We start from the raw sequence: 26,714 nt of genomic DNA, 5'->3' as shown, positions 1-26,714 counted from the left end.
AAGATTCGCGGCCTGCCTCAGAGCCTCGGCCTCCTGGGTTAGGACCGGCTTAAGGGTGTCACGGACACGTTGCTGGCCATGGTGCTTCTTGTCCAGTGGCTCCGAGGTTGGCTCGGAGGGAGGTCAGCATGCTCCTCCTTCGCTGTCTGCTACCACACAGGCAGCGGGCACAGCACAGAGGATCCAGCAAAGACTTCGCCGCCTGAGGCTTTTAGAATTTAAAGAAGCCTGGGTGACCGCATATGTGAGTTAACAAGAGCACAGGCTCCACGGTCAGTGGGCGTCCCTACCACACACCAGCCGTGGCTCTGGGCAAGGGGCTTCACGTGGAGACCCTCAGGCTTCCGTGTGTGGCTGCAGCTTGCCCACAGTGCCTCTTGAGGGGTTGAACGTGATGTCAGCAGATGAAGCCTGCTATTAGGGCACAGCTCAGGCTTTGGAGCAGGAGGGAGGGGGGGCCTGTCTCCCAAAGCCCCCGGAGGGAGTCTGAGGACCCCTGGGAAGGTGAACGGCTCGCTCTGGCTTCGTCACATCAGCCAGACCACGCAGATGCCTCCTTGCTGTGAAGTGGGGATGGGCCACCGTGGAGCCCTGCTGTGAGGTCCACGTGGCTGGCATGACAGTCGCATCCTGCGGAGGAGGCGTGGCCGAGCCTCCAGGGATTCTGTCCGCCAGCTCACCTGCATCCCACCTCAGACGCTCCTGGCAGCAGTGCAGAACTCACATGCTGTGACAGTTGGATGTGTCTGAGGATGAGCCACGGGGTTCGCGGCCCCTCACGTCACCGGGACCCTGGCCTCAGGGGCTCTACTTGGCAGGAACCCCTGTGTGGATGTGGCCTCTTGAGCCACTGTCCCCTACTCAGAGGCTGTGCAGGCGAGGACCACGCTTTAAGGTTTCTCCCTCTGAGCTCACGAGTTGGCTCCTGGCCTATTAGAAGGTAGATATGTAGCTTGATGGCTCAGAAGTTTTCTTTGGCAGAGGGGCTTGCCAAAGCATCCAGAAAGCTCCAGAACAGGAATGATGTTCTTAGGGGGCTTGTTTCCTTGGGAAGTCGCAGGTGTCAGCCTTATCCTTGGGAACTCAAGGGAAGCACAGTGGAGGCCCTTCCCCTGGGCTGGAGCTCAGAATGAGGCAGGGCTGGCAGATTGCCAGGTCTTCAGATGTGAGCCAGGACTGAAGACGCAGGTGGGACCTGTGCCCACCCTGGACATGCCTGTAGTCCACACCGCTGCCCAGTCAGGCCACCATTGGCCCTACTGTGGTGTTCTTGGGAACGCCCATGCTCCCACCTTCCTCTCTTGCCCTGTTTGTGCCCAGAGTAAAGAAGAAGCACTTGAACCCCTCAAACCAGAACGTGAAACTTAACTGACCGTGCACACAGTTACACCTGAGATTTACCCTCTGAGCAGTCCTCCGATGCAGCAAGAATGCCAGCGGGCTCAGTTTTCCAAAGAGAAAGGGGATCTGTCGGTGCTGATGTCGTTGTGCCAGGGGTTCCTGCTGCTTTTTTAACCTCTGAGATGCTCTCATTGCTCCCAGGACCAGAGAGGTACCCTGCTGGGCTCTGGCTTCTTAGGTTGATTTGGAGTCGGCAGCCTCCCGTGGTGTCGGTGGCAGAGGGTGCTCCCCACGTCTACTGTGATTTCTTCTAAATGGCCCCATCTGCCTTGTGCTTCTGTATTTACTACCCAGCTTGTTCTCCCTGGTGGTCGTGGGCAGTAGCAGGACCCCGTCAGCTTGAGGAAGGGGAAGGTCTCTGGGAACACTGTGGGCTGGGCCTTGCCCCGGCTGGTCATTTCCAGCCGCCCCCAAGTGATCAGGGATTCCGATGAGCAATACACACGAAACCACACTCCTCAGAGGCACCTTCCCTCTTCCTTCTGTGAAAACATCCAAAGCAAAGATTTAAAGCATCTGTCTCCGGTGCTGGCGGGGCCTCAGAGAAACCCACAGGCTCGTCCTCCATGGGTGGGAGTGTTGACGGGTGGGTGGCTCTTCTGGAGAGCATTTTAGCAAAACGCATCAAGAGCCATAAAAATGTTCAGAGCCTTTGACCCATTAATCCCACTTCTGGGAAGCTGGCCGAAGGCAAACGTCGCCAGCATGGAAAAACCTGCACACAGCGGGGTCTGTTTATATGCTACAGAGAAACTGGAAATGGCGTCAGCATCCAACAAAGGAGAAACCTTTGAGTAAATCACAGTGCAGATGTTTGGTGGAATATTACTCAACCATTAAAAAATGTTCCCTGTGGAAACCGCTGTGACACAGAGTCCTCTCAGAAGAGCCCGTGAGAGTGAAAAACAGCCGCTGCGCCAGCTCCCTGCGGCCGTGCGCTAAAGGCCAGCGAGATAGTCCCGGAAGTACCCGCTTTGGGGTGGGGTCCGAACTTCTAGAAGCATCCTCAGGGTCAACGTTTTGAGTCTGCCTTCACAGTCTTGGAGACCAGCTCAGCCTTTGTTACCCCGCCCGAGCAGGGCTGGCTGGTTGCGGGGAAGGTGGACTTAGCCTGGCCCCTGGAGGCCCCGGCTGCCCCAGCCTCCGCCACGTGTGTCCCGGGAGTGTGTATCCGAGAGCGGGCGTCGGTCTGTTCAGACTGCTGTTGCGAGAATAACATAAACTGGTGGCGTATAAACAACAGACGTTTACTTCCCACAGTTCTGGAGGCTGGGAGGTCTAAGATCGAGGCGCCAGCAGATTGGGGGTTTGGTGAGGGCCCCCTTCCCAGTTCACAGAGTGGGTCTTCTCACTGTGTCATCACGTGGCAGGAGTGGCGAGGGCCCTCTGGAGTCTCTTATAGGGGGCACTGCTCCCGTTCATGAGGCCTCTAAACCCTCATGACCTCATCACCTCCCAAAGGCCCCGCCTCCTAACACCATCATTTTGGGTGTTAAGATTTAACCTGAATTTGGTGAAGATGAAACGTTCAGTCGGGAGGCTGGTGATGGGGTCCCGCGAGTATAGATGGCAGCACCGCCCCTTTAGGAGCCAACCTGTCTTCCGGCAGCTGTAAGACACGTGTGTCAGGACCTGGTGTTCTGACGCCTTTGCATCCCAGGGCTTGCTGCCCCGGTAGGCAGGGGATTTGGCGGGTGGGGGTGGGGGGGTGGGGGGGTGGTTCTGTCTTCTTTCCCCTCCTGTGTGTCTGCCCCCCACCTTCCATCAAATGCTTTCAGTAGCTCCTGCTTCCTCTGGGCTTCCCGCAAGGTGATTCTGGTTCTTCTTACAGGTGGCCAATGTGAATGCCAAGGATGGCACATGCACGCTGAAGGACTGTGTGTATAAGGATGTGCAGAAGGACTGGCCTGGCTACTCGGAAGGGGACCAGCAGCTGCTGAAGCGGATGCTGGTCCGGTAATGCCGCCTCCCATCTCTGGGCCTGTCCCCACACCTTGGTTCTGGGGCAGATCTCCTCCTGAGGATGCCGGGGTGGCCTTGTGTGGTTCTGAAGGCCACAGGGCCCTTGAGCAGGATGGAAGGATCCATGGAGACTCTCTGGCAGTCTTTCCCCGCTGCCTGGGATGCCACAGTGCCCGGGCAGCCCACCGTGGCCCCTTGTCGGGGGAAAGGCCAGCGCCTGCTGGGTGGAGTGGAGGGCACAAGTCACTGTCCTGAACACCAGAATGCCCAGACAGAAGGATTCAGTCCACCCAGCTTATCCCAGTGCCTCCTTTCCTTTCCCATCAGGCTCCCTTCCCAAACCTGCACACCCCCACAGGCTTCTGCTGTAGGCCACTTCCTTCTTAAGAAGAACCTCTCGAGATCTTGAAGCAGAGAGAAACAAAGCAAAACAAAACTCCCCACAGACATGATTAAGTAGCATTAATTAAACACATTCCCTCTCAGATTAATTGGGACCTGAGGTCAGGAATGGCCTTGGTGGCCCAGGGGAGGAGTGGTTAAGTAGGCCCCTGCCTGGCTCAGGCAAGCAATTAATGATTTCCTTCTCGATTGATGCCTGACTTGGGAGCCGGGCTGTGAAGCGGCTTTCAGAGCAGGCTGATACACTAATTAGTCCTTAAGTGATTTCTCAGGGACTTGGAGTTATTTATGAGGTGTGTGTGTGTGTGTTTTGAAGTTCACCTGTTTCAAGCACTAATTGCGTGTAGAAAGCAGAGCCGATTTGGGGCCGCTCTAGGTGAACCCGGAGTTTCTCATCAGCCCTGCAGGGCACTCCTCCCCAAGCCAGTACGTGTTTCTAGGCCAGCCTAGGGTCACGGCTCCGGCTGTCCAGAGGTCTTGGGGAGACTGAGAGGAGAGGTTTTCAGCAGAAGACCCCCCCCCCCTCGCCCCCATCCCCTCTCTGGGGTCTGCTGTTGCCCCAGCTAAATATGTCTTGAGTTGACCACTGTTGACATGGTCAAGTTTACCTACCCAAGTGCTTGGAGGTGGCAAGGGGCACACGAGGGACACTCACTGCAAGACTGTTCCTGTCCTCCCGTCCTTCAGAGCCTCTCACTAACTGGCTGCTGTTCTCAGACCCTGAGGGCATTGGCCACACTGAGCTCCCCAGAAGGGGAATGGCCAGGAGTGTGTGTGTGTGTGTGTGTGTGTGTGTGTGTGTGTGTGTGTGTGTGTAGGTGGGGTCAGTAGGAATCTCGGCTCTGCAGCTTTGTGCCGTTCTGGGCTTGTATTCCTCCCTGCTCTGCTGAATGAGCTGCCAGGACTCATGTAAACCCAAGGCACTTGGCTTTCGCCCGGGCCAGCATGGTGCTCTTCTCTCTGCATGGGCCAGCTTAGGGATCAGCCTCGCCAGGAAACACTCGACTTACCAGCAGCACCTACCGTCCTTGGAAGCTTGAACTGGTTGGTGTGCAGAAGTCAGGGTCAGCATCTTCGATGCCCGTGACCACGCTGAAGGTGACCCCGGCCACCTGTCTGCTCAGTTCTTTTTTAGGTTGTTCACGCCCCGAAGAAAACCCCATGCATAGCAGTTCTTGAAGCCATGGCCCCATGGCAGGAAGGAAAACTGGGCCTTGGGGTATTTCTGCTGGTGGGGACTAGGGACGAGTGTCACCCCAGAAGCTGGGCCATCTCCTTTTCCTACAGCTTGTTCAAAATCCATACCTGAGTTAAGCACGCTTCTGCTTGCAGAGTCTACCTGGGCCCCTGAGGCTTTGCTCTACACGGACACCCACTTCCTGCATCCTTTCGATTCTTTCTCTGTGCTTCTATTCCGCTGGGGCCCGTCCTGCCCCAGGTGTTCCCAGTGCAGGATGAGACTTTGGCAACGTTGCCTGGCCTTCCGCTCACTCCCCTCAACCCTGCCACCACCTGCACTTGTCCTGGCCTCGCTTCCCCGAGGGCAGGCATCTGGACCACACGCCAAACCACAGTCACCATCCCATCACGTATGCTCTTTGTGGACTTGGTAACCTGCTTGGCTGCCCTGTCACTTACTCTGCTCATTCGTGTTGTCCTTCACAACCCAAGCTTCCCCTGGTTGTCCCATGGCCTTTTGTCACTTTCAGCAGATCAGAGGTCCTGCCGGTTCCCCCAGGAGACCGCTCCACTCCTGTTCCCCTCTCACTCTCCTCTCCCTCTCCTCACTCCTCTCCCTCTCCCTCTGCCTGTGCAAGCTCTCCCATTCCTGGGTCTGCGATTCTGTCCTGGTGCTGAAGGGATACAGCTCCTGAGGAAAGGGCTTTGATTGGCCCCTCTGCCATAGCTCAGTCAGATTGGATTGGCAGTTGCCCAAGTCTGGGCCTTCAGATCCCGAGGACTTTTGCCTCCATGTTGAAGGCCTGGCCCACAAGGGTTGGAGGTTCCCCACCCAGCCATTTACACATCTGCGTGATCACGGCGTGGCCTGGCAGGTGCTCTGGGGCGAGTGTCTCTGCTCTCACAGCCTGAAAACTCCCTTCATCCTTCTTCCCACCCTGTGTGTGCTCCTGGAAAGGCTTCCTATGCCCCTCCGGCAACCTCCCTCTATGTGAGGCAGGGGGCAGAGAGGGGGGGGGAGTGGGGGTGTCAGAGGTACGGGGGGAGGATTGTGCTCCATAAACTGTCCACTTTCGCATCTTCCCCACTGCACGTCGCTCTCTCTTTTCAGCTCCTCCCATCCCATCCCTTTTGCCAATTGTTTCTAGTTCCCACTGGTCTTTGGTCTGGTTTTTTGTAGCATCACATTCTCATTCCGGGGGAGTGATGTTTTTATTTTAAAATTTTTCATGGTTGAGATATGGTTGACATACAGTGTTACATTAGATTCAGGTCTACAGCATAATGATATGACAGTTCTGTACATTTTTCAGTGCTCACCAGTAAGTACAGTGTGGTCACCATCTGTAACCCTGTGAGACTGTTACAGTGTTACTGACTATTCCCCATGCCGCACTTTTTGTGCCTGTTCTGGTGACTTAATTATTTTATAACTGGAAGTTTGTATCTCTTAATTCCCTTCGCCTCTTTCTCCCCCCCTCCATGCCCCTCCCCTCTGGCAGCCACCAGTTTGTTCTCTGCATTTATGAGTCTGTTTCTCTTTTTATTTGTGTGTTCATTTTATTTATTTATTTATTTCATCTTATGTTTTAGATTCCACATATAAGTGAAATAATATGGTATTTGTCTAACTTATTTCACTTAGCATAATACCTTCTCGGTCCATCCACATTGTTGCAGACAGTGAGGCCCCATCCTTTTTTATGGCTGAGTAATATTCCGTTGTTTTTATATTCCACATCTTTTTTATCTGTTCATCTATTCACGGCCACTTAGGTTGCTTTCATATCTTGGCTATTGTAAATAATGCTTCAGTCAACTTAGGGGAGCTTGTATATTTTTGATTCATTTGTTTGTTTCCTTTGTATAAGTACCCAGTAGTGCTATTGCTAATTGCCTGGTAGTTCTATTTTTAAATTTGGCGGGGGGGGGGGGGGGGGGGACCTCCATACTGTTTTCCACAGTGGCTGTACCAGTTGGCATTACTCTCAACAGTGCAGGAGGGTTCCCTTTTCTCCCCATCCTCACCAGCACTCGTTTCTTTTCTTTTCGATACTAGCCGTCCCGACAGGTGTGAAGTGATATCTCATGGTTTTGATTTGCATTTCCCTGATGACTAGTGATGTTGAATATCTTTTCCTGTAGCTGTTGGCCATCTGCAGGTCTGTGGGAAAATATCTGTTCAGATTTTCTGCCCTTTTTAAAGTCAGATTATTTGTGGGGTGTTTTTTTTTGGGGGGGGGGTGTTGAGTTGTGTGAGTTCTTTGTATGTTTTGGGTATTAATCCCCTAGCAGATGTATAATTTGCAAGTATCTTTTCCTGTTCAGTAGGTTGTCGTTTTGTTTTGTCGATGTTCCTTTGCCGTGCAAAAGCTTTTTATTTTGATGAAGTCCCAATTGTTTGTGCTTTTCTTGCCCCTGCCTGAGGAGATGCATCCAACAGATATGTTGCTAAACTCAGTGTACAAGAGATTACTGTCTGTGTTTTCTTTTTAGGAGTTTTATGGTTTCAGGTCTCACATTTAGGTCTTTAATCCATTTTGAGTTTATTTTTGTGTATGGTGTAAGCAGGTGGTCTGGTTTCATCCTTTGGCATATAGGTGTCCAGTTTTCCCAATAGCATTTATTGAAGAGGCTGTCTTTTCCCTGTTGGATATTCTTGCCTCCTTTGTCATGGATTAATTGACCATATAAGCGTGAGTTTACTTATGGGCTCTCTATTCTGTTCCATTGATCTATGTGTCTACTTTTTTTGTGCTAGTATTATGCTGTTTTGATTATTGTAGCTTTATATTGTGTCTTTTTTTTTTTTTTTAATTTTTTAAATGTGTATTTATTTTTGAGAGACATACAGGGTGTGAGTGGGGGAGAGGCAGAGAGAGAGACACAGAATCTGAAGCAGGCTCCAGGCTCTGAGCTGTCAGCACAGAGGCCGACGCGGGGCTCAAACCCGCGAGCTGTGGGATCATGACCTGAGCCGAAGTCGGACGTTCAACCGACTGAGCCACCCAGGCTCCCCTATACTGTATCTTGAAACACGGGATTGATGCTTCCAGCTTCGTTCTTTCTCACAATTCAGTGGCATTAATTATATCCACAACATTGTACAACGACTACCTCTAGCTGGTTCCAGAACATGTCCCCAAAGATGGAACCCCACATTAGCAGATACTCCCATCGCCCTCCCCCAGCCCCTGGTAACCACTGATCTGCTTTCTGTGTCTTTGGATTTGCCTGTTCTCTCTGGACGTTTCACATAAACGGGATCATACACCACGTGGCCTTGTCTGACTGGCTTCTTTTACTCTGTAACGTTTTTTAAGGTTCCTGCAGATTGTAACACGTGGCAGAGCCTTGCTCCTTTTTGTGGCTCAGTAATATTCTCTCGTGTGTGGTTATACACCACAGTTGTCTATTCACTCATCTGCTGCTGGACCCTCGGGTCATTTCTTTCTCTTGGTGATCATGGGTAGCGCTCCTGTGAACATTTGTGTCAGAGGATGTGTGTGGACAAAGAGCCTCAGTCCTCTCAGGTGAGGAAGGAGGAGTGGAGTTGAGGTTTTCGAAAAACTGCCAGACTTTTCTCCACAACAGCTGCGCCATTTTACGTTCCCACCAGCAATGCACAGGAAGGTTCCAGTTTCTTCACATCCTCACCAGTACTTGCTTTCCCCCACCCATTTTCTGGTTTTTGTTCTGTTTGGTTTTTTGTTTTTAATTCTAGCCCTCTTATGGATATGAGGTAATATCTCATTGTGGTTTTGATTTGCATTTTCGTGACGACTAATGGTGTTGAGCACTTTTTCATGTGCTTCTTGGCCATTTGTGTATCTTCTTTGGAGAAATGTCTATTCTCACTTGGAGAATGACCAATGTCTATTCTCATGTGGAGAAATGTCTATTTGGAGTCCTTTGTCTTTCTGAGGATACTAAGGCTGGTGTTTCTGTTGTGGATTTAAAATTTTCATCTGCTTATAGAGTCTCTCTTCCCTTTCAAATGCATTTGCTTGTCTCTCTCACATTTGTTACCTGGAGGCCCGGGTGCAGGCCTTCAAGACTTTCCTCTGAGCGGCTTCACCTCCTCAGGAGGGCTGCTGAGGTTTCTCTGAAGCCCCACGGGCCCCTCCCTTTCCTCCTCTCCTGAGGCCACACGTCTGTCCATCTTGTTGTCCAGGTGTGGCTTGAGCAGCCTCCTGGCCTCCCAGAGAAGGCCTGGGCTCCTTCACTCCTCAGCACACTGTGGGATCTTTCCCCGCAGTGGACCAGGATCCAGAGCAGAGAGCGCACAGCCCTGCAGGAGCCCCTTCTCTGCGGTCTCTGAGGCTCTGACCCCCAGGCCCGTGGGGTCCTGTGGCCTGGGACCCCGTTTTCTTGGCTCCTACAAGATAGTCACCACTTCTGCTTTCTGCGTTAGACCGTGCTGCTGTCTTTCCCCTCTTTCGTGCCTTCTTAACGGAGGCTGGAAAGAGTGCATGTGAATGCCTCCGGTTGCTTCCTTGTGGCCCGGACAGCAGACTGGCAGTACCCCTTGTGGCCACACGGACTGTTTTACCCTGGTGCGTGCTTGCGTGTTGCAGGCCCTTTTCCTGTGGCTCTCCTTGCATTTGGGGCCACCGTGGAGGGGACAGCAGCAGTGATCTGTAATGTGGCCATCGGTCAAGGAGTTGTGCTCTGCTTGTCAGTGCTCAAGAGCAGTGCAGACGACATGGTCCCCGTGGCAGACATTTGCAGGGCACTTGGAGGGCCCGCGGCACCACGCACAGCACCGGGCTGGCGGCTGGGCTCCTGTGAGACTCGTAACCTCCGGGAATATGAGAGGCGGATTAGAGAGGGGCCTCAGGCCAGGGTCACTAGTAGGCCTTCTGTTTGCCCATTGAGTGTCAGAGTGTGTCTTGTTTGGCACCTGGCTGCACTGTTATGCTCAGGTACCCCTCCTGTGGATCGCTGGCTGCCCCGGTCGCCCTTGAGGAGGTATTGTAATGTGGCTCCCACGAAGGTGAGTCCTGAATCCGGGAGGACTTCCTGTCATGCCAGGTCATCTCAGTCCCCTTCTGAATTTTCTAAAGTTTCTGCAGTAAGCAGCATTATGAGGACGAATGATTTTTTTTTTTAATGTTTATTTTTGAGAGAGAGAGAGAGAGAGAGAGAGAGAGAGAGAGAATTTGAAGTAGGTTCCAGGCTCTGAGCTGTCAGCATAGAGCCCAATGCAGGGCTCGAACTCACAGACGGTGAGATCATGACCTGAGCCGAAGTCAGACGCTCAACTGACTGAGCCACCCAGGCGCCCTGAATGATTGTTTTTAAAAGGAAGGGGCCGGTGCTCCAGTTTACCCAGCTTCCACAGGGACGTGACACAGACCTTGAATATCCAGTCAATTTTACTTGGGTCCCTGGTCTCCACAGTAACGGGTGTCTAGATGAGGGGGTGTCCACTGACCCTTCTGGGCGCAGCAGGACACTGAGCGGGGTGGTCCTCTGGGCTATGGATGAACCCAGGGTGGATGTGCTCAGGCTGCTCTCTGCCAACCATGCCCTGATGTTCCCAGGTACTCGACCCCGTTCTGGTTCTCCAGGGCAGCTGGCCCCTCCCCAAATCACTGGGTGAGGGTGGGACAGCATGGTGTCTGTGGAAAGGCAGGTGGGCCTGGGTGTGCGGGGCCTTTCAACCACCCCACTTCTCCTTCATAGGAAGCTGTGCCAGCCACAGAGTGCAGGCGGCCTCCCCGGAGACCCTGCTGCCTCCAGTCCTCCCAGGGAACGTGGAAGCTCGGCCTCGCCCCCTCAGGTAGGGGTGGCAGGCATGGGTGTGACCGCAGGTGGTGGTGGCAGTGGTGAGGGGGGAGGGCGGGGTAGGAGCCAGGGGGCCAGGCCGGACCTCAGTGTTCGGGTAGCCTGTTGGGCCCTTGGCTCAGGGCCGGGTATGTTCTGCAGTGAGTGAGCAGCTGCCTGGCTTCCCCCAGTCTGGGGACCCGGGCCCGGGCCCTTGGCGCAGCTCCCTCGAGTACTTGTGGGTGGATGGAGAGCAGGCCACCGCGTTGCCCTGAGCCAGCAGGCACGGCAGGTGCACTTGCTTCTCAAAGCTGTCGCGAACATTCTGTAAAATGGAGCGCGCTGGCTGCGGGCACAGGGCCCTGTGAGTGGTGGCCGCTGCTGATTTAATCAGTAGTCAGCAAGGGCACTCACACGTCCCTACCTGCATGCTCTGGCCCGTGAGTCCCTTGTCCCAGGTCCCTTATTCATCTCCCTTCTCTCCTTTGCCTTGGAGGCTCCCAGCCCGTGTCCAAGGCTCTGAAGCCTGCTTGTGGCGAGGTCAGGTCTCTGCATGCCCTGGCTTTGGGGCCAAAATAGAGGGCTGAGGGCCCCATTGCACTGCTTCCCCCTGATCGCGGGCCTGCTGTCCACCATCTTTCTGTCTAGCTGCTTCCCTGGGTCTGGGCTGTCTGTGGTCCGTCCCTGCCTCACGCGCCTCAGCCTTCTCACTTGTGAAATGGGGATGAGGCGTGCACACGTAACAGGGTTGCCATGGGGATCCAAGGAGTCCTGGGTCTAGAGGGGTGGATATCCCAGCCGGTGGGGCTGCCCTGTATCCTTCAGACTTGATTCTGTCACCATCCCCCTCATCTAGGGAAAATGCTGGAAGCAGCGACATTTCAGACCAGTCCCTAGAGGTGGCCTTTTTGAGTGCTTCAGCTGGCCAGTTCTGCTGATGCTGCTTCTCTGCTCCTACTCAGGGTGGGCTGAGCCTGCCTCAGCAAGGGCCTGGCTGTTTCTGTGTGCCCCCTTGTGGCCAGAGTGGGCCTTGCAGGTGGGCACCGGGTTTCTTAGGGCCTCGCTGCTGAGCTCAGGGTCAGCCTGTTGCTCCCCAGCCACTTCTCAAGGGACACCAGTGGTTCCAGACACAGTCTCCCTTTTAAAATTGTTTCCCTTCCTTTGTAGAAACGACCACAGCCTCCTGATTTCATCAGTTCCCTGGCCAGCAAGAAACTCAGGATATCACATTTCACCCAGAGAGCTCAGCCTGCCATCAATGGGAAGCTGAGTGCGCCCCATGGCCGCGAGGCCCTATTGCCTACCCCAGGCCCGCTGGCTGGCACGGATGCCCACCTGCCCCCGCGGTTGGAGCCCCCGAGGGCCCATGACCCCTTGGCTGACGTCAGCAATGACCTGGGCCACAGCGGCCGGGACTGTGATCACGGAGAAGTGGCCACCCCGGCCCCGACTACGCGCCTCGGTTTGCCCCTGCTGACGGACTGTGCCCAGCCCAGCAGGCCCCATGGTGGCTCATCGCGCAGCAAATCCAAGAAGAAGTCCAAGAAGCACAAAGACAAGGAGAGGGCAGCTGAGGACAGGCACCAGGCCCGGTTGCCAGACCACTTACCCAGCCCCCTTGGAGCCCCACCAGATGCCCCGGGTAGGTACCAGGAGACAGGCCTGTGGTGGGAGACTGCAGGAGGACGTTGCCAGGAGCCTGAGCTCCCCACACCCGCCATTGCTCAGAGGAGGCTGTACCACCCCATGGGCCCCCATGTTGGCACGCCCTGCACATTCAACCCCTTTGCACCCTGTGTTCTTGTACGAGGTCATGAGTGCCCCAGTGGTCTTGGCCTTGGAGGCTTCTGCAGTCCTGCTGTGTGCCAGGCTGGTGCTGGGTGCACAGAACCCGACCGAGCTGAGGCCCATGGAGGCAAACAACGCACCCGGAGAGGAGCTAGTTCCAGGCGACAGCCCTGGCTGCAGGGAGGTCCCAGACACTGAAAGGGGAGCAGGGTGGGGCTGGGGTTCAGGGAAGGCAGTGGGGCGGCACGTGGGCCGCCGCAGGCCTTGTGTAGCCTGCTGACTAGTGAATATTTCAGCCTGTGGAGACTGGGTTTGGGAAGCTGTCCATAGAACAGCAGGCAGTAGGAGTCAGAATGAGGTCATGTAGCAGGTGAGGAAGCCGAAGTCGAGAAAGCTGGGATCACAGCAGCAGGTACAAGGCTGGCTGGAGAGAGAGCAGGAGAACCTTTGTGGGGCCCAGAGATACTGGGAAGGTGTATGGACAGGCCAGGCTTGGGGTGGGAGTGGGGGTCTTCACCCCCCGGAGCTTGGGTCACCTTGAGTTCACGGCCCTAGGTGCCCGAGCTGAGCACCCCACGTGGCTGTTAACAGAATCAGCATGATGTGGCCACAGAGATGCAGCTGCACCTGCCTCCTGCAGGCAGTCTCACGCTGTGTGACTTTCTGCCGCTCTCAGATTATGTGTCCAGAAAGGATCCGAGCAGGAGGCATTCCTGGGTCAAGGGTGGAGCTGCATTCTCCTTATTTTTAATGAGTTGTTCAACTGCTCTCTAGAAAGGCCTTTGCCGGCCCCTCCCTTGAGGTGAGGCCTAGGTCCCTTGAGCCTGTCCTGCCTGGGGAGATAAACCCTGAGCAGGCCCAGCCGGTCAGCACGTCCTGTCCCAAACGGTGAACGCAAGACCCCATGTGCCCCTGGAAGGGCCCTGGGAAGGAGGAATACCATGGGGTGGGCCCCACACGTGAGGCTCAGGTGGCTTCAGGTCCTGCCCAGGACACAGCGGCCTAGGTAGCTTGTCCCCGGATTAAAGTGAGAAAGTGAGGTTTGGAATCGGGCAAACCAGGGAGTAAGACGGCCCGAGGGAAGGGATGAGGACAACTGAGGCACTGGGAGCTGTGCCTTAGGCTGGGTGACTGTCTTCATCTGCGTCTCGCAGGTGCCTCGAATGGTAACAAAACGGTTGGGCACAGAGGCCCCCCGTCCTGCTCCGAGGCTCCTTCTGGGATAGAGTATGTGCTCTGCCTGTGCAGGCAGCCGTACAAGCAGGAAACGCCCACCTTGGTTCTTTGTGCACCCTGCCTCTGCTTCAGACTCACTGGAGAAGGTTCCGGGTCAGCATGTGAGGACGCTTTCTTGTTCTCGTGTTCCACACGGGAGGCACAGGCATTGATTTAACCCACTCCTCTGTGCGGTACTGTCCCAGCCCTGCGCCATGATTGCCTCTGACCCCGACAGATGCAGCATCTGCCGGGCAGATGGCTCTTCTTAGCCACCCCTGTCCTGATGCCACCTTGGGCCCATAGCCCCAACTCGTGCCTGTGCTGCAGGTGCACTCCTGGGTCCTACGCCCATCCTTGTGTCTGCCCCCCACTCTTGCTCGGTCCCTGGACCCCTCCTGTTGCTTCAGGGTACCTTCCTGGGCAGGCTGGTGTGCTGGGTGTGGGGGTTGGGCACAGCCAGGCTGAGCTCAGGAGGCCCAGTGACCTCTGAGGGGTCGGATGGGGAGTCCCTCTCACAGTGGGACCCAGGCATGGGGGAGGCATAGGAGAAGCTGGTAGAAGGGACAATGGAGGGGGCAGCTGTGGGGGGTTCCCTGTAGGCCCGGGCCACATGGTGGGAATCAGCTCTGCTAGTGACGGGGCGGGGTGGCTGAGTGAGGACGATGCACAGAGAGTGCTCCGGTAGGAATAGGGCCTCTAAGTTTTGCTCAGGCCGGCCCCCAGAGGTGTCTCAGGTGGTAGGTGAATCTGACCCTGAGCCTTGGTTTCTCCATTTGTTCTCTCACCTGAAGATCTCAGGAAGGCTAAATGAGGCAATGCTGACTGGGCCCACGCATGGCAGAACACTCTGGAAGGCGTACCTTATGCAAAGCGTGGGTCGCGGAAGCACGGACTAAACTTACATGTGTGTTCTTCGGGCCACGGCCCCGAGGGAGGGGAGAGGTGTGCTCCATGGTGGGAATCATTCCCTGCAGCCCAGGGATTCCCAGGTGGGCTGCTTTCCAGTCAGAGGGACACACAGTGGGTACCGAGGATATACTGCACGGTGACAGATGTCTTCCGTGCTGAGAAAAAAGGCCGTCTGAAAGAAGCCCCCCCCCCCCCCCCGCGGGAAATCTGCTAGATGGTAGTTTTGGTCTACTCTGCCCCCAAGCGCCGTGGACAGTCCCGTGTCCTCCAGCTCCTCCTAGTGGACGGCCTCGGATGCGGGCAGGAACAAGGTGGCCATCTTTCTTCGTCCTGCAGGGCCAGAGACCTTGGACAAGGGCGTTGCTTGTTTTCAGAGTAGCGGTCTTTTACATGCAGTCAGCAGAGGTAGCAAGGTCTCTGGTTCGGTCAGGCTCTGAACAAGTGGCCCATGCGTCGGCCCTGTCGTTAACGTGTCCTTTCTGCTGCTTGCCGGAAACGTGCACGCGGCACGCCAGGGCTCCCTGCACTTTACGCGACTGTGGTCCAGGGACGCACACTTGGCTCGGCTGCGGCGCTTCTGGGTCCAGTGAGGCCCCCGAGGTGTCGCTTGCCCAGCCCTCACGCTCTCTCTGCCCTTCCTGACCTCCCTTCTGCTATCCTTCCATGTCCTCCGGACAACAGAGCTTGGTGCGGGTCTCGGTGTGGACTCAGAAGGTACGCATTTGCTCTTCCTTTGTAGGTTTAAATGGGGCCTGCAACAGCTCGAGCGTCCCCACGTCAACCTCAGAGACCCCCGACTACTTGCTGTGAGTACTTCCCTGGTTGGCCTCCCTCTCCCCGCCCCACACTCTCCCCCGCACCGCAAGTTAGCAGAGGTGGGATCCGACTGCGTGTTTCTGTGTGGGAGTTCTAGGACCAGGCTCCCGCTCAAGCCAGGAAATCACCCACGAGGTGGGGGCTGGTGGGGGGCGGGGCGCAGGCGACCACGGGCACCCCAGCCTCTCTCCGCAGCAGCCCCCTGGGCCCTGCTGGCCCCTCTCTCCCTCTCCCCAGGAAATATGCCACCATTTCCTCCTCGGAGCAGCGCCAGAGCTACAAGAACGACTTTAACGCGGAGTACAGCGAGTACCGCGACCTGCACGCGCGCATTGAGCAGATCACACGGCGCTTCACACAGCTGGACGCCCAGCTCCGGCAGTTGTCCCAGGGCTCCGAGGAATACGAGGTGGACACCCCCCTCCCCCGCCACTGTCCGCCGCACTCACAGACATACTCTGGGCTGGGGGCCCGGCCCACCTCCGGCCCACCCCGGGCGCTGCACACTTGCCCCCCGTGCTCTGCACCCGACCTGGTGAGACGGGCCTGTTTCTCACGGGTGCAGCCAAACCCGAGGCCTCCAGCCCTAGCCGTGGCCCCCAAGCCTGGCCTCTACCCCTCCCAGGTGAGGAGGGCTGCTGCGTCTGCCAGTGTTTCTTCCTGTCACGCCTGGCAGTCAGCTGCCTCTTGCCGCTGATGTGATTCAGGCCCATCCCCAGGGCTCGGCCGTGGAAGTCAGCGGGCTGTCAGGCCAAGTTTGGCCTCCTCTGCAATGGGGATGGTGGAGGCAGACTCCACAGGTGGGAGATGACCTGTTAGGGCAGGGGTGGCGTCTGGAGCAACTGAAACAGCCAGGCCCCGCACAGAGCGGTGGGTCGGATTACTGGGTCCCCCCTGCAAGAGCACCTGGGGTCCTCTCTGCGGCTCACAGCCCATCCGTGCTCTCAGAGCCACAGGGGGAGGAGCTGGAGGGTTCCTGTGACCCCCTGCCCGTTTTAGGACTCCCTCGCCCTCTGATCAAAGGCGTGCAGGCTCCCCGAGCTGACCGTGTTGGAGCTCACCGGTGGGGGGCCGGGGGCGGGGGGGGGGCCTCTACCCTTGGTCAGCAGCCCTGGGACTCCAGCCTCCCCTCATGCCACCTTTCGGAGCTAGTTATCTGATTGATTGGGTGTTGAGGTCCGTCTCCCCTCGTGGGAGCCACCTTGGTTTCCAGACGAAACCAGCTTGTAACTGGAGGCACGATCGGGGTTCTGAGGGTCTGGGATACATGAGTCCCTGGGGTCTCTCTCTCTCTCTTCCCTCCTGCAGCCCCCACGTGGACATCCCCCAGTAGCTCCCTGCACCCTCGGATGGTTGGCCTTGAACAGAGGACAGGCCAACTGGGTGTGAGGGAAGGAGGCCACCCAGCCTGCTCTTTGCCTCCTCCCTCCCACGGTTCTGACCGGCCCCTCCCACTGTGCTGCCCATCGTGCTGGTCCCTGAGGCTGGGCCCCTGCCTCTCTCTCCCCTGGCCCAACATCCTCCCCCCACCTCCTGCCTTGTTCATCTCCCCTCCCCACCCCTCGGCCTGCCTCTCTTTACTTTGGTCAGCTTCCCTCACGCCATGCTGAGGCTATTGTCTCAAGGCAGGTGGTGACTGTGCAGGTCACAGGTTATCAGGGATAAGGGGTCACTCAGTTGGGGTTTCCTGCAGCCAGGGTCATCGTTCGCTTTCTTTTGTTTTCCAGACTACTCGCGGGCAGATCTTGCAGGAATATCGAAAAATCAAAAAGGTAAGTATCTACCCTTTGTGGGCTTGGGGAGGGCGTCAGACGAAGCTGGCTTAAGGTGAGCAGCACCAGAGTCCAGGAGAGGACGGAAGGGGGATGGGCCTTGGCTAGGCTGGAGTCTTGGGTCCTCAGGGCAGTCCCTGCCCCCACTGACAGCTAAGAAGCTCAGCCCGTCCCTCCCTGGGCACCCCAGCACCCTCCAGCTCTCCCACTGCTTCGTGGGTGCAGCCCCCAGGCTCTTTCCGGCTCCCTCCAAGGTCAAGGGAGGAGCCGAAGCTTCCCGCCCCCAGCCGCTAGTCTGGCAGGAATGCCTAGTCAGGGCTCTGTCAGTTCTTGCTCCTCAAGGCCACGAGCTGTGGGTTCACCACGTGTGTGCCCCCGTGTGCCAGGGTGTTTCTCTGCCAGCCAGGTCCCAGCCCAGGAAGGAGACTTTGTGACGGTCTTGCCTCTGACCCTCATCCTGGCAGTGACCGTGTTTCCCAGGATGGGGCTTGGGGGAGGGGGGACACCGGCCCAGGGCTCTGGCCCAAGGTAGAGCAAGGGTCCCTGTCATTGCTTGATGGGCACTGGCCTGCAAGTAAGGGGAGTGGGAGCCCGAGGCGACCAGCAGGCTGGCCTGCTTCACACAGGGCACGCTCTGGGGTGGCGGCTGCAGGATGTGGCTCAGCCCTGCCGCTGCTCTCTTGCAGACCAACACCAACTACAGCCAGGAGAAGCACCGCTGCGAGTACCTGCACAGCAAGCTGGCCCACATCAAGAGGCTCATCGCCGAGTACGACCAGCGACAGCTGCAGGCCTGGCCCTAGCCTGAGGCCACGGGGCTGGTGGTCCAGGCCGGCTCCCCATGCCGGGCCAACCCTCCTGGATGGTGGGGGAGCTGGGGGCGGGGGGGGGGGGGGAGTTCCAGAACGGAAAAAAAGAGATTTATTTAAACAAATAAACACGAGGAAGACACATTCATCTGAGCCAGCAACGCCGGCTTTCGGGGGAGCCCCTGCAGACCTGGTGCCCACAGGTCACAGATCCAGGTGCGGGGGCCGGCGTCTCATCCCACTCCCCCGGCCCCCCCCCCGACCTCCTGAGGAGCCCCCACCTCTTCTCCGGCCCACGGCCCAAGGGGCTTGAGCTTCCCCCTCCCCGAAAGACTCCAAGGCCAGCCTGCCTGCCTTTTCTAGTTTTATACAAAGACAGCCACTTTTAGCTACTGCTTATGAGACTTCAGTCTATTTTTGTATGAGAGAGAAAGCATCTTTTCTAAACCTGTGCCTCCCCTCCTTGGACACCAGGGTCTAGATGCCGCCCTGTGTCCTTTCTGCAGTATTACAGATGCCATCTGAAAGTCTTGCTCCTGAGGGCTGAGGAGAGAACCAAGGAGGGGGCGGTGGGCAGGGGCGGGGGTGCAGCTGATGCCCACGTTTGGCTGTGCTCCCGCCCCGGGCCCTGCCTACAGCCCCGGGCCTCTCCCTGCCCAGGCCGGGACGGGGTCTCTGCTCTAAGGGGGGTAGAGGCCCGCCCAGGTCTATTTCGAGAACTCCAGCTGGCCCCAGAGCAGCTGCTGAGAGCCGGAGGGGCAGAGCGGCTCTCGGCCCACCAGGCCTGCCCTGCTATTTCAGGCCCTCAGCTGTAGGGGGTCACTGGGGGTTTTCTGTGCTACGAGCTCACACTGCAACAACAGTGTCGGATTTTCTTTTATTACGTTCTCCATTTCCCCCTTTGCTGCTGCTTTTCTTTTCGCGCTGAGACCGTGTGGTCTCCATGCTGTTGACCTCACTCCATCCCTCAGTCCACTTGTGGGTCTTGGGGTCATCTTAGCAGAGTCACCGCAGGGTTTACACTCAGGGAGGGGCTGGGGGGGGGGGGTTGATGGGGTCAGGGGACCCCCTGAGAGTGAGCTCAGAAAACGTGCCCTGTCCGCCCACTCTGGGCGGGGGGCGTGGGATCCACGGACACCATCATTGCTGCTTAGTAGCTGTGCCTAGTCTAGTGTCCCCCAGTGTTGGGGGACCACATGTATGTGTGTGTACGTGTGTGTGAGGGCCCCGCCGGGGTGCAGTGGGGACGGAGGCGTGCAGTGGGGACATTCAGGGCCGCATTCAGCGAAGCCACAACCAGGGAAGGCAGACGGAGAGGCTGCAACCTGGAGCCTGGGGTCATGCGCTGGGTGGGTGGGGGGTGCTGTCGCCAACAGTAGTGAGGCAGGGAGAGCAGAAATGCTCACGCAGAAAAATGTCTATTTTTCCAAGCCATGGGGACGTCTCCTAACGGTTTCCCAAAGAGCAGGCGCCCTCACGGAGGCACCGGCAGTGTGCCTGCCCCACCCAAGGCTCCTTTCTTGGGACCCCTGGGATGCCCCGAGCACCGAGGGAACTGACCCCTCATGTTTCAGTGGTTGTTTTGTTTTTTTTCATTTGGGATGGAGTGGGATAAGGGTTGAGCAGACTCCAGGGACCCCCCCCCCCCCCCCCCGCCCCGAGTTCTGCAGACAGCCGCGTTGTACGCGTTGACTGTCCTCAGCCGGTCGCGCGGACCCGGGTGAAAAGGGATTATTTAAGGAGGCTGCAGCCCGCGGGGCTGACCCGGCCCTCTGCCCTGGGAACCGGTTCAAGGGACTCTCAGTTGAATTTCCTTTTTGTTGTTGGCTTTTTGTTGTTTTTTGTTGTTGTTGTTTTTCTCCTTTTAAGGAATTATGAAGCTAAGAAAAAGTTTTGTGCTTTGGGGGTTGATGGACAAAAGTTCTGGCTGATTAAATATGGTCTAACTTATTGATACTGTGTTTTGCACCCCCTTTTTAATATTGTACTGTGGAGAAAAACTATTTTGAGCCATGGAGTTGGTGTTTACAAGAACTTTTCACTTTTGCCAAAATGTTACGATTGAAAGGCATCCGCGTCTTCAGTTTCCTAATATTTTCTTAAAAGATCTAGTGTCCTTTTTGTACACTAAACAGGTGAATGCTGATTTTTTTTCAACCTACAATAAATTTCACTGAACCGAACCTAGCAGCCCGGAGTGCCTGGGTGCGTTTGTGTCTGTCACAGCCAGGGGCCTCCTGGGCCCCTGTGGGGGAGGGCTGGGGTCAGGACTAGACTTGGCCGGCCCCGGAGTAGCCATGGTGATGAGCACACGTGGGGGTGAGGCCGGCAGGTGGAGGCTGACCCAGGCGAGGTGATGGGCCCTGCAGGTGCCAAGGCACGAGGCCAGACCACTTGGTCACAGGCAGGAGAGGAATGGACACTGGGGATGTGGGGGCAGCGGGGAGCCAGGGTGGGCGTATGAGCAGGGCCGTGTCCCCGGGTGTGGACAGGGTAGACCAGGCCCAGCAGAGGCCTCCCGAAGTGCCAGACCCCCCAGGAGCAGGGAACGCGTGGGGCCAGGGGAGCACCCATGTTTGGGGAAATGATGAAAACGGCGGTGACGGCACTATTTTATTGTTTCTCCCAACTAGGCCGGCTCGCTGGGGCCGCCCCTGTGCCCATGATGGGGATGGGGACGCTGAGGCCCAGTGGAATCCCACAGGCCCGGGATGCCAGCAGGGATGGCTGTCCTTGTCCCATGTTCCAGGTGAGGAGCTGAAGGCAAGGCAGGGGTCAGGGTCCTGTTCTTGAAGGACGTAGTGCGGGTGGGTGTTTATCTTAGGAAGGAAAAATAGATAAAGAGTAAGACTGGGATTAAAGGGGTCCAGGGGTCAGGGGCTGTGGGCCTTAGCCTCCGGGACAGCCCTGCTGGCCAGCAGCCTTGGTCCGAGTTCTAAGGTGGCCTGGGAATCCAAGGGGCGCAGGAGACAAGGTCAAGCAGGCCCTGTGGGGCAGAGTGTACCCTGCTCCCCGGGCGGCCTGCCCGTACCGTTCTTCTCGGGGATAACATCTCTCTCCCCCACGGTCCGGAGTCCAGGGCCAGCGTCTGCCTCCTTCAACCCCGTCATGCCTCAGCTTCGCCTTGCCCACCCGACTCCCTAGGCCCTCCACCAGACTCCCCTGCAGCCCCCGTGCCTCCCAGGGTGGCCGTCACCCCCGGCACCTCAGCGGCAGGCAGTCCCGTGACCATCCTTCCCGCGCCAAGGATGTCACAAGTCCAGCCCCCCAGCCCCAGAAGGGTCTTCCCAAGGTCACAATCTGTACCATGGCCGAGGGGCTAGGGGCCGCCCACCATTCCGGCCACTTGTTGGACGACATCCCCAGGTGTCATCTTGCCGGCACTCCGATCCCACAGTCCCTCCTGTGCGCCAGGCTCCACCTGGGCACTGGCACTCGGTGGCTGAGACAGCCCTGCCCCTGCCCTCGAGAGCCCCACCGGGGTCCCCAGGTGGTCCCTGCGATCACTGTACGGTGCCCATTTGTCTGCCAGGATTAGAAGCAGCCCGAGGCCACGTCCCTCCCAGCCCCCCACCCAGCCACCCCACTGCCCTTCCGGGGAGCCTGGCACCCCCACCATCTTCCTGGCACCCACCATCTTCCTGGCACCTCCTGCAGGCTGCCCAATGAATGCTAGGGCTCCCCAGGCCTGGGGCTGGGGACCTCTCTGGTCTCTGCACACATTCCCAGGTCACTTGTCACTTGGAGGCACAAGCTCCCTCCAGTTTTCTGGCACCTACTGGATTTCAATTCTTGGAGCTGGCATCAGACCCCACAGGTTAAGGGCTCAGTCCCACACAAGACCGCCCCGACTTCAGACACCTGCCACAAGTCTCGGGCCACCCAAACTTCTGACCCTCTGGCTATACATCAGGGGTTCCCTCGGCTCCCCCCCTTGGTTTGCCAGAATGGCTCACAGTGCTCAGGAAAACACTCCCAACAGCCGGAGGAGGTAGATGGTGAAGGCAGGGAGCGAAGAATGGCACTGGGCTTCCATGCTTTCTCCAGATGTGCCACCGCCCATCATGTAGGCAGCACCGTCATGTGCTTCCCGAGCCCTCCTTGTTGGGTTTTTGCAGAGGCTCCATTATGTACATATGATGAAATCACTGGCCGTTGGTGACTGGACTCTATCTCCAGCCAGGAACTGGGGGCGAAACCCAAATATTATACACTACTCCCTCCCTCCAGCCTCGAGGGTCTGCCCTTGTCCCCAGACCGCTTCTCTTCCCTCCCACCCGGCCACCTTTCCATCTGCCCCCGAACCCACTCCCCCAGGTTTTTGCCTGGGCAGTCCTTCATATCTCCCCATAAGAGATGCCCTCTTGTCTCAAGAACCTTGCAGCAACCACCTCCTCCAGGCAGCCTGCCCTTGCCAGACCCTATCTGTGAGTTGCCTCTGGCTAGGTAGGGGTGCCCCAGTGTACTTCGGACGCCCCTACACTGGAGCCCCTCGAGGGCAAAGCCTGGAGCCAGAGTCTCGGAGCCCACAACCCCAAGGCCAGGCCCTGACCATGTTTCCTGCGAACGTTCCCAACTATCCACCTTTTGGGTCAGCTCCAGTGGTGGAAACTTTCCAGCCGGAGGAGGCCGCTTGTTTTGGAAAGTTCCTGGGGGAGCCGCCCCCGCCCGCCCGCCGGGTTCCCACGCTCCCTTATCACTGGGTGCTAGGGGGGCGCCTTGCTGTGCCTGCCTAGCTCCTCCCCAGCTGACCTCGTTGGTCCTGCCCACCCCCTCCCTTCCGCTGCCCTCTCACCAAACACCGGCCCCCTCCAGCCTGGCCCTGCCAAGCCCTCCTGCCACAGGTAGGGAAATCGAGGCCTCGCAGCGCCCCCTACACGCACCATGTGAGCCCTGTCGGGAGTGTCTTCTCAGGAACGGGGAGGCCGAGGCGGCCTAGGCTGAAGCAGTGTTTGGCTTGGGAGTCAGAGTTCTGGCCTTAGTTTCCACTGCAGTATCTCGGACCCAGGTGCCCAGCCCCCCTGCCCTGCTCCAGCTCCACCTTTTGCCTTGTGGCTGGGCCTGGCGCGCTCTCGCAACCATTATTGTCTTCTTTTGCAAAATGAGGCAAAGTGGCCGAGCGCCTTAAGCGACTGTGGTGCGAAGTGAATCCACGCGCTCCGTGCTCGGGCCGGGGTCTGGAGCCCACGTGGATGTCCTGCCGCGCCAGGCAGGGCGGGATCCCAAGGGCGGTGATGGCTAAGGTCTCCGGGGCCTTGAACCCGAATCTTAGGCAGACGCGCCCCTCCTCCCCGCGCGCCCCTCCTCCCTGGCGCGGGTGGGGTGAGGGGCGGGGCGTGGGCGGGGCCGCGGCTCTTTTCTCTGGAGTTCGCGCGCCCCGAGCCCTCGCCGTCCGCCACTGTCCGAGTTGACTCCGCGCCGGTGAGTGCGTCCCCGGGTTTGGTGCGGGCTCTCCGGGGACCGCAGTCGCCTCGGTCCGCCGGCTCCCGTGTCCCCGCTGACCTGCCCACCCTACGCCCCTAGCTCTCCGCGATGGAGGCCACAGCCGAGTTCGTGGTCGAAAGCCCCGACGTGGTCTACGGCCCTGACGCCATCGAGGCTCAGTACGAGTACCGGACAACGTGCGTCAGCCGCGAGGGCGGTGTCCTCAAGGTAGGCAGGGGACCAGGAGTTGTGGGGTGGGAATGGGGGAACCAGGGAGCCAGGAGGGGACGGGAATGACCCAACGTCTGTGGGCCTGTCCCTGCAGTAAGAGGGGGGTGTGGCCCCAGACTCACTGCACCGCCCGTCCCCAGGTATACCCCACGTCCACGCGCTTCACCTTCCGGACCGTCCGGCAGGTGCCCCGGCTCGGGGTCATGCTCGTCGGCTGGGGTGGGAACAACGGCTCCACGCTCACCGCTGCCGTGCTGGCCAACCGGCTGCGCCTGTCCTGGCCCACGCGCACCGGCCGCAAGGTGGGGGGTCGGGTGGGGCTTGGCCTTGGCCGGAGTCGGTGCGGGAGGGAGAAGGGCCTCTAGGGGGCGGAGCTCTACGAAGGAGGGGGGGGGGCCCTCAGGGGGAGGAGCCTAAGGTGCCGGCCGGCTCCCGTGGTGGGGGGAACCTCCAAACGGGGAGCCGCTTCTGCGGCTGAGGCGTCCAAAAGTAAGGCGGAGCTTGAGGATGCCGGGCGGGGCCGTGGCCGGCCAGCGGCCCACGCCACGCCCCACCTCACTCCGCCCCGCCTGCCGCCCCCCAGGAGGCCAACTACTACGGCTCGCTGACGCAGGCCGGCACCGTTAGCCTGGGCTTGGACGCCGAGGGCCAGGAGGTGTTCGTGCCCTTCAGCGCACTGCTGCCCATGGTGGCACCCGACGACCTCGTGTTCGACGGTGGGCGGGGCCCTAGGCAGGGGCGGGTGGGAGGCGGGGCCTGGAGGGGCCTAGGTTCCGGGCTGGGCTGAGCTTGGGGGTGTTAGCCTTCCACCCCGCACCTCGCCTCAGGCTGGGACATATCATCCGTGAACCTGGCTGAGGCCATGCGGCGCGCGCAAGTATTGGATTGGGGACTGCAGGAGCAACTGTGGCCACACATGGAGTCCCTCCGCCCCCGGCCCTCTGTCTACATCCCCGAGTTCATCGCCGCTAACCAGAGTGCGCGTGCGGACAACCTCATACTTGGCACTCGCGCCCAGCAGGTGCAGCCCCGCCCCAAGTCCTTTATCCCTTGCCACTTGTTGCTCCCGCCGTCTGCCCCCACGTTCTCTATCCGTCTTTTGTCTTCACGCTCCCATCCTGAGGGTCCACACCTCACTCTGCACTTGGGCAACTGAGTCGCCCAGACCTCTCCAGATCGAGGGGCCTGTACAACCTCCTTCCCTCCCCGCCCAGCTGGAGCAGATCCGCAGGGACATCCGTGACTTCCGGTCCAGCGCTGGGCTAGACAAAGTCATCGTCCTGTGGACAGCGAACACGGAGCGCTTCTGCGAAGTGGTCCCAGGCCTCAATGACACTGCTGAGAACTTGCTGCGTACCATCCAGGTGGGGGTGCACACGGGGTTGGAGAGGGGTCAGGGCCAGAGCCCCAAAGAACCCCTCCGTGCTGACTGCCCGCCTACGTCCGCAGCTGGGCCTGGAGGTGTCGCCCTCCACTCTCTTCGCTGTGGCCAGCATCTTGGAGGGCTGTGCCTTCCTCAACGGGTCCCCGCAGAACACGCTGGTACCCGGGGCCCTCGAGCTTGCACGTCAGCGACGCGTCTTCGTGGGTGGAGACGACTTCAAGTCAGGACAGACCAAGGTCAAGTCCGTACTGGTGGACTTCCTTATTGGCTCCGGCCTCAAGGTGCGTGGGCCCCGGGGGTGCACGGCGCAGGAGGGGGTGCTTGGACCCTAAGCGCCGGGGTTGTGCGCTGTGGGGCCTGCAGCTGCCGCGGGGCCCCTTTTTCCCCCGCAGACCATGTCCATCGTGAGCTACAACCACCTGGGCAACAACGACGGGCAGAACCTGTCGGCGCCTCCACAGTTCCGCTCCAAGGAGGTGTCCAAGAGCAGCGTGGTGGATGACATGGTGCAGAGCAACCCGGTGCTCTACGCACCCGGCGAGGAGCCCGACCACTGCGTGCGTGGGCCGTGGGCCGCTATGGGGGCGGGGTGGGGGTGGGGGCTCCCGGCCGAGGAGGGCGGGGACCCCTGTGACCTGGTGCTGCCCTCCAGGTGGTCATCAAGTACGTGCCGTACGTGGGCGACAGCAAGCGTGCGTTGGATGAGTACACGTCGGAGCTGATGCTGGGCGGCACCAACACGCTGGTGCTGCACAACACGTGCGAGGTGCGGGGCCCGCCGGGGCGGGAGGGGGGCTGCCCACCGGCCCCCCCTACCTTCTGACCCGCCCCCCCCCCCCCCCCCCCCCCCCGGCCCCACAGGACTCGCTTCTGGCCGCGCCCATCATGCTAGACCTGGTGCTGCTGACCGAACTGTGCCAGCGAGTGAGCTTCTGCACCGACGCCGACCCAGAGCCGCAGAGCTTCCACTCGGTGCTGTCGCTGCTCAGCTTCCTCTTCAAGGCGCCGCTAGTGCCCCCGGGCAGCCCGGTGGTCAATGCGCTCTTCCGCCAGCGCAGCTGCATCGAGAATATCCTCAGGTGCGCCCTGGCCTTGGGGCTCCCCGTCCCAGGCCCAAGTGGCCACAGGGATTCTAGGGATCGGAGGCCGTGGGGTCCACCGGCCGCGGAGTCCGGCCCCCGCTAACCCCCAGCCTTTTCCCCAGGGCCTGTGTGGGGCTCCCGCCACAGAACCACATGCTTCTGGAGCACAAGATGGAGCGCCCGGGCCTCACGCGAGGGGGGCCCGTGGTCGCTGCCTGCCCTGTGCCTTGCAAGAAGGGACCAGCGCCAACTGCCCCCAACGGCTGTACGGGTGATGCCAACGGGCACTCGCAGGTTGACGCACCCCAGATGCCCACCACTTAAGGCCATGGTCATTCTTCTGCCCCCAAACTCCGGCCTCCATTGCCCCTCAGGACCCAACCTTTCCAAGACCCCTAAAGACAATAAAGCCAGTGCCACTACGGCCACAGCATCACCTGTGGGTTCTTGGCGCCTGCGACCTAATCCTAATCACCCCCACCCCCCCACTCTAGACTCCATTTCCCGTTTCTCACGTGGTAGACTCCAACCTACCCTTCAAAAACTGATGTCCCAAATCTTGAGACTT

The 26,714-nt window shown here is 58.8% G+C and overlaps 2 protein-coding genes and 1 long non-coding RNA gene across 4 annotated transcripts in view; 2 read left to right on the top strand and 1 right to left on the bottom strand.

Annotated features, from left to right (window-relative positions):
• Positions 1-20,212, top strand: part of ELL (elongation factor for RNA polymerase II) — an 86,837-nt gene extending 66,625 nt beyond the window's left edge. The window contains exons 7-13 of the mRNA XM_045496677.1: positions 3,233-3,357; positions 10,633-10,729; positions 11,881-12,355; positions 15,368-15,434; positions 15,682-15,853; positions 17,172-17,216; positions 17,903-20,212. Coding sequence (XP_045352633.1) covers positions 3,233-3,357; positions 10,633-10,729; positions 11,881-12,355; positions 15,368-15,434; positions 15,682-15,853; positions 17,172-17,216; positions 17,903-18,019 — 1,098 coding nt within the window. The 3' untranslated portion in view covers positions 18,020-20,212. The remainder of the gene's footprint in view (positions 1-3,232; positions 3,358-10,632; positions 10,730-11,880; positions 12,356-15,367; positions 15,435-15,681; positions 15,854-17,171; positions 17,217-17,902) is intronic.
• A 298-nt stretch (positions 20,213-20,510) lies between these two features.
• On the top strand, positions 20,511-26,579 carry ISYNA1 (inositol-3-phosphate synthase 1). Of its 2 annotated transcripts, XM_045496674.1 has the most exons (11): positions 20,511-20,774; positions 23,549-23,677; positions 23,821-23,982; positions 24,264-24,396; positions 24,508-24,701; positions 24,895-25,044; positions 25,130-25,345; positions 25,457-25,621; positions 25,717-25,830; positions 25,926-26,143; positions 26,269-26,579. In XM_045496674.1, exons 1-11 carry the CDS (start codon positions 20,598-20,600, stop codon positions 26,468-26,470), a joined length of 1,860 nt encoding a protein of 619 aa, XP_045352630.1. In that variant the 5' UTR covers positions 20,511-20,597; the 3' UTR covers positions 26,471-26,579. The 2 variants fall into 2 exon arrangements, with proteins under 2 accessions (XP_045352630.1, XP_045352632.1); XM_045496676.1 differs by lacking the exon at positions 23,821-23,982 and having other exon boundaries at positions 20,512-20,774.
• LOC123607433 lies at positions 20,624-23,207 on the bottom strand. The gene is made up of 2 exons (XR_006716740.1): positions 22,909-23,207; positions 20,624-22,211 (listed from the first exon to the last, which is right to left on the bottom strand). It is a non-coding gene; the product is annotated as an uncharacterized LOC123607433 (long non-coding RNA).
• Positions 26,580-26,714: the final 135 nt, after the last annotated feature.

Source organism: Leopardus geoffroyi, chromosome A2 (genome assembly GCF_018350155.1).
Source record: "Leopardus geoffroyi isolate Oge1 chromosome A2, O.geoffroyi_Oge1_pat1.0, whole genome shotgun sequence".
Taxonomy (NCBI): domain Eukaryota; kingdom Metazoa; phylum Chordata; class Mammalia; order Carnivora; family Felidae; genus Leopardus; species Leopardus geoffroyi.
This window is presented reverse-complemented; position numbering and strand designations above follow the sequence as displayed.